This window comes from Symphodus melops (genome assembly GCF_947650265.1).
Source record: "Symphodus melops genome assembly, chromosome: 10".
NCBI lineage: Eukaryota > Metazoa > Chordata > Actinopteri > Labriformes > Labridae > Symphodus > Symphodus melops.
This window is the reverse complement of record NC_136700.1, coordinates 4307775-4320693: the sequence shown is the minus strand read 5'-3', so window position 1 is coordinate 4320693 and position 12919 is coordinate 4307775. Positions and strand designations below refer to the sequence as shown.

General features: G+C 40.0%; 1 protein-coding gene across 1 annotated transcript in view; it reads right to left on the bottom strand.

The window, feature by feature from the left end:
- Positions 1-11694: 11694 nt before the first annotated feature.
- Positions 11695-12919, bottom strand: part of b3glcta (beta 3-glucosyltransferase a) — a 52041-nt gene continuing 50816 nt past the window's right edge. Inside the window, exon 15 of the mRNA XM_079353958.1 lies at positions 11695-12287. Within this exon, the coding sequence (XP_079210084.1) occupies positions 12120-12287 (168 nt within the window). The 3' untranslated portion in view covers positions 11695-12119. The remainder of the gene's footprint in view (positions 12288-12919) is intronic.

The window sequence follows — 12919 nt, the reverse complement described above, 5'->3', positions numbered from 1 at the left end:
ATACAATAAAAGTCCATTACAACCCCGGCAAAGCAATCATGTCTGGGTGAGAAGGTTAACACAAGCAATAAGGACATGCTTACTTGCATCTGAACTTTGTTTGCCTTTCACTCCTCTGTGAGCACAACAGACTGGCTGAGGAAAGTGTTCAATCAAGAAGGTGGAAGATTTTTAGGGATGAAACTCTATAGCTGGATACATGACTTTGTTGCATATATCTTAAGATGTGCACTAGATTGTCTGTTGTTGTTTTTTTTGAGAGACTGCTGATAGAGTATGACATCTACTGGGCATTTGAACATGGTTGTTAACAGGACTCCAGGGGCAGTATTCACAAAGCCTCCTAAGAGCTGCTCCTAGTGACACAATTCTAAGACAATTCTGAGAATACAGACATTTTTCTCTGCATTTCCCCTCAAAGTTAAAGCTTGTATCTTTGTAAAGATCCTTGTAAAGATGAAAGTTATTCACAAAGCATCTTAGCCCTGAACAGAGCGCCTAAGGTGTAAAATTGTGAGGAGGACTTAAGAGTTTGTCAAGCTGAGAAGAAAATGAAGAAAAGCTTTGCAAACATTACATGAAAAATATTATTATAGACTAAAACATGATTCATGCAAACATTTCAAGCCAACAATGTTGTTTTTTTTTTCTGTGCAAAGTGAGATGTTGAGTTTCTCTAATGCGGTTACCTCCACAGGTGTATCCAATCACTAATTAAGGCTCTTCACCTGCTGATATAATTCTCAGCGTGTGAAGATGCTGCCGCACCAGTCGGCATGTGATTTCAAACATTTTTGTGGCAGTATTTTTTTTGAAGAAAGTCCAACATTTCATAGTGTTTATAATTACACAATGTCTGACTAAATTCTATATGTTGACTTTTTGTCTCCATTTTTTTGGATCAACCGATCACAGCTTCTGAAAAAATGTGTCATACAGACAGTAGCAACCAAGATAAACGTTTCTGTCTCTTCCTTAGAGTTCAGAATTACTACCTGCTTAAAAATCTTTACTTGAATTTTGTATGCTAAGTTTGTTGGGAGCTCTTTGAGAGGCTTCTCTAAATGTTTGTGAAAACGGACGGGCCCAGCCCCAAGTGGACATTTAAGGAACTACAGTTTTTTTGCACTTACACATCTTGATTTTACAACTCTGGAGACTGCCGCTTTCTGGATAAAGTAGATTCTTTATACAGAAAGTATTAGGGAGCACAGTGAGATGAGTATATAATAGACATATGCACATAGAAAGTATATGGCCCACTTTAAAGATGTGCAGAAACAGAAGCACAACACAAGCTTGTTTTCTTGCGTTATGTCGCGCTGTCATGATCACATTTTTTCGAACATTGCTTTGATCTATTCAATGTGTCTGAACTTTGCTGCTGTATGAATTCTCAACAGACTGTCTCTGCATATCAGGAGTCTAGACGTTAAAGATGATATAATACTGATAGCAATTTGAATTAAATTAATCACAACTGGGATACATTATTGTAGAAATAGTCAGCTAATATACTGTAAGCTGCTTTACATTTAGAGACAGATCATGTATCCCTGAGCACACAGGGTTATTCAAACAGAGGTAAGGGACATTGTGTGTTTGTCTACCCTCATGTTTGGCATTCAGCCTAAACTGACACAGGGACAGTTTCACCCCCTCGCTCAAGGATTTACCATAATTATAACTCACATTCATAATACTGTGAAACTCGAGATGCAAACACTTTTTTTTTTTACTGAAATTGGTTTCAAACATTTGTTACTCTCAATGATTCAAGTATAAGAGAATTATGATCCTTGGAACTACAAAGAGACTGAAAGCTGACCTGGGCTCAAAGAAACAGGTCCAACATCTCAGCTGCTGAAGGGCGAATCTCTTTGAAAAGAAATTCTGTTTTTGATCTTATAGCTTTAACTGAACAAGCACAAATACAGCCCGAACACTCACTATGTGTAGAATCATGGAGGCAATAAATATGGTAGAAAACTGGACCAGCTTGTAATTGCTGTTTCTTATTTTAGAATCACATGAGAAGCTGCTTTAAGATATAATGAATCCACACTTGTATATTCGTATTATTTTAGCTTCGCTGAGTGGGCACTAATGTTTTTTTCTTGCTATATTAAGCTTGATTATTCACGTGTGTTTGCTTTCATTTTACAGGAAAGCGCTTTTACGAAATGGCCTGTTAAGGTTTGTTCTCACTCTTACTACGAGCTCCTTACTTTAGAATTGAGCACTCTTGTCATTTTATCATGTTTTGTCCTGTGAAGTCACTTGTATACAAAAGGAGGCCGACTCATATCTGTAAGCCAAATCTACCTACAGGTACAAATATTCTCACTGATGCTTAAAGAAAGATTAAGGGTGTTTGCGTTCCTTATCACAAATACATCTGTTCATTTGAACTTTGTTGTCATTTTAAAGTGTGATGTACACTGTAACACATTTTCCTGTTAAATTACAGTAAACTACTGGCAGCTACAGTTGCCAGCTTGAACCTGTTATTCTACGGTGTACCTGCTGTAATCTACAACTACAGTTTATTACTGTAAAAATATAACAGTACTGTGCTGTATGGAGAATAAACATTACAGTATTATACTGTCAGCTTTTTGTTTGCCATTATTTTACAGCTCCTACAATATTCTCCATTAAAACAATAATTCTGTAAAAGAATGTTAAACACTTATGTGATCTTGATATAAGCTAATGAGGTTTTACATTTAAAAATGAAAACCCCTGAAAATTAGCTCCTTCTTCACCACGACGGACTGATACAGCGACCGCATGACTGCGGACGCCGCACCGATCCGTCTGTCGATCTCATCCTCCATCTTCCCCCCAATCGTGAACAAGAACCTGAGATACTTGAACTCCTCCACCTGGGGCAAAGACTCCCCACCGACCGAGAGGGCAAGCCACCTTTTTCCGGTCGAGAACCATGGCCTCGATGGAGCCAACAAGACCACATCATCCGCAAAAAGCAGAGACGAGATCCTGTGGTCCCCAAAGCGGACCCCCTCCGGCCCCTGGCTGCACTTAGAAATTCTGTCCATAAAAGTAATGAACAGAACTGGTGACAAAGGGCAGCCCTGTCGGAGGCCAACGAGCGGTTGGCGAACTCCCATGAACCCTCAAGCATCCAATGGAGAGTGTAGAGCTGGTCCAGTGTTCCGCGGCCAGGACGAAAACCGCATTGTTCCTCTTGGATCCGAGGTTTGACTAATGGCCGGATCCTCCTCCCCAGTACCCTGGAATAGACTTTCCCAGGGAGGCTGAGGAGTGTGATTACCCGGTAGTTGGAACACACCCTCCGATCCCCCTTCTTTAAAAGAGGGACCACCAGCCCGGTCTGCCAGTCCAGAGGCACTGTCCCCTACCTCCACGCAATGTTACAGAGACGTGTCAACCATGACAGCCCTGTAATCTCTGTACTCGATTACTCTAATTACCTAATAAAAGAGTGCTCAAGTACTCACAGATTATAAATTTTTGCATGATTATTTTTTATCATAAAAAAAGAAAAAATCGCATCAGACGTGAGATTTTGTATGCTTGTAAATGCCTGTAAAATGACATGAAATTGGCCATATCACTTCTTCATGGACCTTTTTGTAAAATAAATAATTACCAATAGAAAATGCAGACAACACGTCACAACAATCTTCACATTGGGTCATTACATTTAAACTGGCGTAGAGATTTAAAAAGGAGCAAAACACAGCATGGAAATCCAGATCAGAAAGTCAGTAGCAGCTTTCATGCTGCTTGATGTTTGCCAACAGCTGTTAACATACATCACAGGAAAGAGGGTTTGTTGCCTCAATCACAGAGCAGATTCACTAATTAAAAACTACTTGAAGAGCAGCATGGTGAGCTTTGTGAAAGCTGAAGTGTCTGAGTGAGATAATTAATCAACAATAAACCCATACCGGTAGCTTATCTTAACCTAAAACAAAGAGAAGTATGTTTCATAATTTTTTGAATTCTTCCCGAGTGCTCAGGCGGCTCAGTTTGTATTCTGCTCATTATTCAAATTCATATCTCACCTTCTTTCAAATGGGCTGTCCCCTCCTCCTACTCACCAGTAAAACTCCTGTAAGTTCAAAGTTCAAAGTGTTGTTATTCAGCTGGTCAGAAATATTCCCTCCAGATCCACAGAAATATCAGTGATTCATTATCAGTGACAGGGAGAGTTTGAGTAGACGTTGGTTAGAGTAAATGACTTCAGCGCTAACATCATAGACAATATGAGTGGCTCTCGGCTTTAAGATCTTTACATACTGTATATGTAAAGGGTTTTATATAGGTCAGGTTTGTCTGTTTATGTTATCGCTCAGGTTCGCAGCAAATCCACAAAACTGCCTTCGTTTTATCTTCTCTTCTGCACATCACAGAAAACACCAACAACAAGTCGTCATAAGAGGATTATGAGCTTTTCTGGAATTATTTTAAATTCTAATTTTCAAGTCCATGTTAAAGCAGGAAACTTTGATGTTGGAATTAAGCAAGAGGATTCAAATAAACAGTCCTAATTAGAATTATGATTAAAGCGTGAATAAATTGGCATAGATGGAGCGTAGATAATTTGACCATTATTGCTCATCATTTGCAATTATTTAGGCAAAAATTTAATTAGTGCCTAAATATTTCAGCCAGACGACCCAATGGACACAGTGTTGTTTAATGACTGGTCTCTGCAGATCCTTTAACAACACCCTATAAAGAAGGTGCTTTGGATCTATTTAGGAAATGGAGCAGTGTAGCTTGACCTATTTAGAAATAGGAAACCTTGGTCATAGGTGAAGTACATAAAAGACTAAAGGTAACCTCATCAAATAAAACAGAGCATCAATAAACATGTCTGGATAAGCTCCTTCTCTTGTGAGAGCTGGCTGTCAAAGACATTTTATTTTTTCACCCTTGTTACCTAACTTATAATGAAAAAGAAAGTTTGGTTGACTTTATTACGGCCTAGAAATAATGAAACATTTCCAGGCAAAGTTCAAAGCCCCTCATTTTCCAAACTGTAAAATGAAGCAGAGTTTCTCGACTTTTCTCTGCATATCAGAGACCAAAAGCTGCAACTCACAGAGCTTACGCCGCTCCGACTTTCCCGCACCTCTCAAAATAATTACATTTTATGCCGAGATGAAAGTGAGCAGGTGACCATTTTTCTCTGCTTTCTGTGTCTCAAAGATAAATGAGGGTTAACATGTTTGGAAGGAATTCATACTAGTTTCATCATACCGTGTTCTTTCATTGTACTGAATCAAGGAGAGTTCCTGTTCACCAGGCTTCGGCCTGCACCACCTGAAAGCAGACAAGTGTTGAACAGTGGTCTTGTACGGCACACTGCATGAATATAATATCTGCGTCGGTCAAGGACGGTGGCCACAGAAGTGGAGTTAGTCCCAGGGTGCAGCAGAGACTATGCACACTGCTCCAGGAAAGTAGGATTGGGTCAGTTTGGAGGACAAATCACCTGCAGGCATGGACAAAGTACCAATGAACTCACAGAGACACACTGCTCTTAAACCATATATCAGTTTCAACCCAATCGTGTACTTTTTTGTAAAATAACAGAAATTACAGTCAGGCAATAGCAGAAAAATATAAGTACAGTAGTAGCAATAATATGATATATATATATATATATATATATATATATATATATATATATATATATATATATATATATATAAAATCAGTCTTAGATAGTATTAGTAAATAACGTGGTCTGGCATGATGGGGTCGATGTTCATGATGAAGAAAGTTGAAAAACAGACTAGCTCCTGCTGTTGTACAGCCTGATGGCTGTGGGGTCAAAGGAGCGCCTGAAGCTTTCTGTTTTGCTCCTGGGGGGATGAGGCGTTGCCTGAAGGAGCTGCTAAATCTGCCACAGCTCGTCATGAAGAGGGTGAGAGGAGTTATCCAAGATGGATATGATTGTGTGAGTGTCCAGCGACCGAGCGGGCATTCTTAACCAGTTTATTGATCTTGTTTGACTCACCAGTCTTGATGCCACCCCACCAGCACACCACAGCAAAGAGAAGTGTGCTGGCCACCACAGACTGGTGCACACTTCTTTGACCGAATTAGCTTCTCTCCTAATCCTGCAGCTGCATCACACCTCCAGACGTGCAGCTCATACAGCCTGAGCAAGAGGAGGTGAAGGCTCACATAATCAAGCACTCCCACACCTCTCTTACTTAACTCACTATGCTAGTTAAACTTAATACTGAATACCCGGAGCTCATGGATATCCCCAGAGCTGCTGTAAGACTCTCACCCTCCTCCTGTTACTTTGAGACTAATGCCCGTGAAATACAACAACCCCATTATCTATGCTATAAAAGCCATAAGTTATAAACTGACCATGTGTGAGTTATTGTGTGCAATGTATGAACATTGCTTTTTAGAGAAAGAAAGTGTCACTCATGAAAAAAAAACTCTAACTCTAATGGTGTTTAAATTGATATTACTGGGTTACAATTTCAATATGTTTGAATGAAGAACTGCATAATAAATGTTAACGTGATGTTTTAAAGATGAGAGGGCATCCAGGCGGTGTACTTGATAGATACATATACATGACCAATGTATGATCCGCTGACTTAGACCAATTTATGGGACAAGAAGTCACAATACATCTCAACCTCTGCAACTGCACTTTGACCATTAAACTACCTGCTTAAAGGTCTGCAGACTTAATTCAAGTTGAATTATTACAGGAGGCATATTCCATAAGATGATCAGCTACGATAAAAGCAGCAGCTATGTCTATTGTCTCAGTTCATTGGTAGTAGCCTTTAAAGGACCCAGCTTTCGTAGCCTGCGTGGACTGCTCAGACCAAACTGGGAAGAGATGGTCTAGTTTATGAAGGATTCCCGTTTACATCCTCAGTCGTCCCCTTTCATTACTTTCTGTAACTCCAACTCTGTCACTAAACCTCAACAGCTGCACCAGAATTAGCTAACATAACATACATGTGATTTTAACCAATTATTTTAAAGATAATTGGAGTTTAACTTCACCCCTTTTTTTTTGACTGAGTTAACACCACTTAGCCTACATTTAAAAGGGGATTATTCAGCTGCTTCAGAGTCAGCCTGCCTGTTTGAATAAGCACACAATGAATCAGAGGTTTTTTTGGCCACAAAGGATGCAGCAGACAGATTATTTTTGCAGGGAGAGAAGGACACACACACATTTGTCGTTCATATTAGATTAAGCCTTTGGAATGGGACAGCCTTCGACATGCCACTGTGTAATAGCGGTCTTTCAATGCCCCCTCTAAAGGCTGCAGCCCCTAAATTGGGGTATTGCCACTATGTGACTGTGCGCCCTGCCTCTACTGTTTCCATTTGTTTCTGATTAGCCTTGCTTTCTCTGTGTGTTTGGTCTTCATCATGTTATTTTCTAAGCCTGATTCCCATTGTTTCTGGTCATTTTGTTCTCCTGGACTCTGCCTGTCGTTGGAGAGATTTGTTTGATTGCTTTTGTCTTATTTCCCGGTTTTAACCATTACCTCCTTGATTACTGTTTCTGCCTTGTCATGCATCATCTGTAGGCCTACTGCAGCTCTTTTGTTTCAGCCACTCCACTGCTGTGTTTTTTTTATTCACAAATTGTGATTGGCAAGTTTTTCAATGTTATGATTTATTAATATTGCAAAAAAGTTAATCGCACGAAAAGTAAACGAAAACGAAAAAGGGCCTCTATAAGTGTGGACTTCATTCCCATCTTAGTCTGCTCAAACTATCTATTCCCATCAGACAGATGATACAGTGCTCCATGCTGAACAGACACAAGCAGCCTGTTGTTCCCCTGCCAATAAAACTGATTAACTCAGAATGATAGTCTGAGTCTCCACTGCATAAACACACACTGCTTCTATTCTGTCCTTCCTTTTCCCAGTTCCTATTACTTATTTAGAGCGACTGGCTGAACATGTAGAGTAATGGGTGAGATTCTTTCCTGTCGAGGGTCTCATAAATGTATTTTGTGTCATACATTGTGTTGTTCCGTTGTGTTTTCTTTGCCTGTAGTTGTGTCCTTGTTTTGACATCCACGTCCATGACAAATTTCACTGCAGGGGCAATAAGGTTTGTTTGATCTATAATCTAATCTTCTCCTGAAATGAGCAGCTGGCAGAGGGTATGTATTCAAAATATTTTAATCACTATCAGAAGCATGACACTATGACAGCACACTATTTATTTTGCTAAACCAGTCATAAAACCAGTGTCGTGTAACCGGTGGTTAAGAGCTCGAGCACTTGTCCTTGGTGTAGCTTGAATGCAACCTGCAAATTGACAAGAACATGTGAACAGTTTAACACCTTCTGTATCATCCCCTCCATCTGATAAAAGAGTACCTGCTTATGCCTATATGACACCCAGTTTACTCTGCAGGGCTAAATGTGCAGGCAAAATCATGTAACCCCTACAGGACCCAGCTGAATTATCCATCTATATGAAAAAATAATTAATGTTGCATCCATGTCAGCTTTCATTATCAGGATTTGCGTGCTCCTAATGGACACACAAAGAGATGAGGAACACTTTCTGAATGCACAATGTTCAAAATCAGCACAAGCTTATTGGATAGTGTCTATGAAATTTCCCAGGGGCAAAACTGGGTTTTAAACACCTTTAAGGCCTCAGTGTCAACAAGATATCAAACTGTCAAAGCAGTTTTACTCTTTGGATTCATCAAACCTAACCCACTGTGTTTTAGAGCAGGGGGTGAGGCATTTAGAGGTCTCAAATTAAAATGACTTATGAATAAATCTGTGCCGGCTGATGTATCGATTGTTTTATCTTGTGCATTGTTTCATAGTCAACGACAACCACGGCCACATCTGGGATGTTGCTAGACAAGCACAGAGCACTCTGCGCACGCAGGAGTTCCGAGCGTAAAACAAAATGGCCATGCAAAAGAAGAATGTGGTTTGGAAAGCTCTGGGACCGTCTTTCCAGTCTTCTTTCTTTTCTACATTTTTATCTTCATGAGATTAAAAAATCTGAAGACAAAGAGAAGAAATGTTGGAAAGAGAAAGTGAGGGATGACATGCAGCAAATGGCTGCTCCATAGAGGAGTCTGAACCCACGGTCCCGATGACCATGGGAGCCTTTGTGGTTTGCGTAATATCCACTAGGCTTCCCTGTGCCCCGTAAGTCAATTGTTTTGCTGTGGAAATCTTTGCAGTGTCTGTTTTCTCTCAGAGGCAACAAGTGCGAAATCTGAGTGATGATAAACTATCAGCAGAGTAAACAGTGACAGAGACTTCAGATGGCTCTGACTGACTTCTGCGCTCTTATCTTCTGCCTCATTTTGAAGGCCCCACTGATCACAGCGAATCTCTGAGGGAAACACACTCGTGTTCAAAAAGCTCTAACTGGAAAAATCTACCCTCCAAATGTTCCCCAGCTCTGCCACAGCTCCGACATGCTTTAATTTAAGCTCTATGAATATTTAACTGACCATGCGACTCTTCAGTTAAAAAGCTAAAAGACAGACATAAAAAAAGATGAAAAGCAGAACTTTCTGTACAAGTCATCTGTAATTAACTGCATCAAAGGGAGGTTTAAAGGTATCAGGTGTAGAGGGGGAATCTCGCCCGCTGCTTCTGCCTTGAACTTGACCCTCTGAAATTTAAAGGGCTACTTCAGAAAGAAAACGTGCTGCTAGCAAATCTCAGATCTCTGTGGACAACATACAAACTGAAACTATCACTATGGGAACCTGACACAGAGGGTAACAGAGACAGAGACTAAACAGACATGGGGTAATTAGACACAGGTGAGACTAATCAGGGTAATCAACAAGGTGGGAAACACAAGGAACACAAAACACAAGACCAGAGAGTAAAACCTGACACTGAAAACACAACCTGAAGAAGATGTTACAAAATAAAACAGGAAACACTAAAGACTTGACTTAAAACACTAAATTCGGAACCTTAAACACAACACAGGAAATAAACTCACAGGCAACATAGGAGGACACAGGAAAACACACTAAAGACTAAAGTAAACACAATACTAGGAGACATTAAAACACACAAGGGAAACAATCAACACTAGGAAACATAAACACAGAACACTAAGGAAAGAATGCTAACTAAAACAAGACCAAGCACAGAGTGTAACTACAAAACAGATTTTTGTAGTTTGGCTCATAGACTGTATACATTGTGGACGTAGATTCAGTAACTGCCATTGGTTACTGAAGGGAATATTTGACGCTCAAAGGTGGTGGTCGCCATATTTAAAATGCTACCGGACTCTAATTCAACAATAGCAAAAGGTTGGAGGCAGCCTTTACCCTCCTGGCAATAAGGTGTGATTGTGCCTGCTTACACTCATGTCAGTCACATCCCTACACATGCATATTTTGTCTTCTGGGTTTTTATAGCCAGCCTGAAGTGGACACTTAAGGACCTGCAGGTTCATCCTCCTCCAGGTGCACTTTCTTGAAGGTACATGTTTCTTTTATATCCTTCTGGACTTGACAGCATAACCTCAGTGTTTCTGAAATCTTACGTTTTTTTGGATGAAAAAAAAAAGACGTCCTTCTTTCACTGATTTGGACAAGGATTAAAGAGTAAATTGCAACACCAGACAAAACCCGACTGGGATGATGATGATGCTGCAAAATATTGGCTGAGCAATCATGTTTTTTGGACTTACTTTGATTTACTCTGAGGGTTTCCCTGAGCGCAGAGAGCCATCTTGCCATCACTCATCATTCCGTTTGTGGGTGAATCCCAGCAGGAACTCAAAGTATTTCCTGCAAATAGGTTACAATTCATAGGTGTATGTTAGACGTCTACTTGACTTATTGCACTGCTTCTAATGCCTCAGGCTGATACACTTTTCATGAACAAGAGCTGGCCCTGCGTGCTTCTAAAAAAAGTGTAACTCTAACACTACAACACTATGCAGGAGAGGAGGAACATCTTTTGTATTACTTTACGACTTGTGCATTTCAGACAATCTGTAATGACTTTCCCACATTAACATTTCCCCTTTTTCATCTTAGTAATACAGCTTTGCAAATACACTGGTTTTCTAAATCTTTGCAACCACTACGTTTGGGTTTTGTCCGGTCTGCAGGAATGAAGCATACTAAAGCATTACTGCGAATTCTTTTTTTGAGTAAGGCACACAGCCAAGAGAAAGGTCTAATTCTCCAGCATGACTCAAGGTCCTTTTAAGACCTCTGATAGTAATGGTCAGAGCATCATCAAGTCTGACATTTAATTATCTAAGGAAAAAAAATGTGAAAATGAAAAATGAGATCTGGTACTATACCTCAGAATATCAGCTAATGTTTGACAGGAAACGAGTCCATGAAATGAGATCGATTTGTCCGGCTGAAGTCAAAGGGAGCCTTAAAGACAGATAGCCAGAATGAAATGATATAAAATAGATGTAGGCCTTTTAATAGCTTGAGCAGCTGTGGATGTTATAAAAGACTCCATATTGGTTTCATTTTAGTGCAAACCTCCAGCAGCCTCTAGAGAGCTCTATCGCTGCCTGTTAGCTCCTCCAAGCACTCTGTGTTCATACTGTAGTTTCAGCCTCAATTAACCTTTAACTAATTCATAATTTATACATGACTGATTCAAGCTAAACCCCATTAATAGGCCCCCGATGAAGAAGAAAAGCAAGGCATTCTCAGATACTGATCCTTTTATGTCAAAAAAAGAGCACATCGTACAGCATAAGTGATGCTTTTTGAAAGACACAGTACCTCCCTAAGAGGACCGCTCTCCTCCAAAGTTAACATTATTCACACGATATAAATATACATATATTACATCCTGCATGTCTAAAGAAACACAACCTCCACATGCAATTCAGTCATGAAATCTGTCACATTGTAAGTCATGGGCTTACACACACACACACACACACACACACACACACACACACACACACACACGTTTGTTTTAACAGTTGAACATGAACAAAAACACATTTACAGCTGTGAAAGACAGTTTGTCAGTTCCATGACTCCATAATACACACACACACACACACACACACACCTACACTTACAAACACACACACACACACAGGCTTTTATGTGCTTAAAAGTCCTATAACTCCGTTTTAACGCTCTTATTGAGTCCATCTGAAGTTTTTGCCACTGAGTCAATCTTCAGCCACTTGTTGAAAACAGCCACCGGGTCGATGTTCCAGTGTTTGTGGAAAGAAATGGGCACCTGGTGAGCTAAGAAGTCTTTGGAATAGTCCTCAGGGCGGGCCTGAAAGGTAAGATGAAGTACAGTCATTTACATTTAGAAGCAGTCACAGTAGACTGCGTGTAAGTGTTGCAAAGAGTGAAAGTGAAGGTTTGAAAACTTGTGTTTACATTGCCTTCGATATGGCACAGCTGAATCTATTATGTTTGAGAAATCATCTTCATCCACACCACAGTCACTGATATGTCACAACACTTTGTTTTCAGTAACAGTTTTAACACATCGGCTTATTTGTCAAATGGCTGTAAAATGAGCGTCTGATTAAAGCTCCTGTTGCTCTCTCTCACTGAGGGGATTTCACTTCTCCTTGTTTGACCCATGTATGATTGACATTCAGCCCAATCTTCTGTCTGATAGAATACATTTAAGCCTCTTTCACAGGAGTCATTGTGACATATACGAGGACGAGAAGCTCAGTTGTAAATAACTGCTCCTTCAGTTTCTGTCTATTGAAAAATGTCAATCTGTTGACTTTGAAATGCAATTTTTCCTCATTAGAAAAAAGACAAACATGGATGACAAATTCACTGTTCAGGGTGATTAAAGCCATGTTTGATTGATTAGGGGCTATGATGTCATCATAGAGCATTTCTGACCTTCAGGAAACCAGCTCTGTTACCGTCTACGGTTGTTTA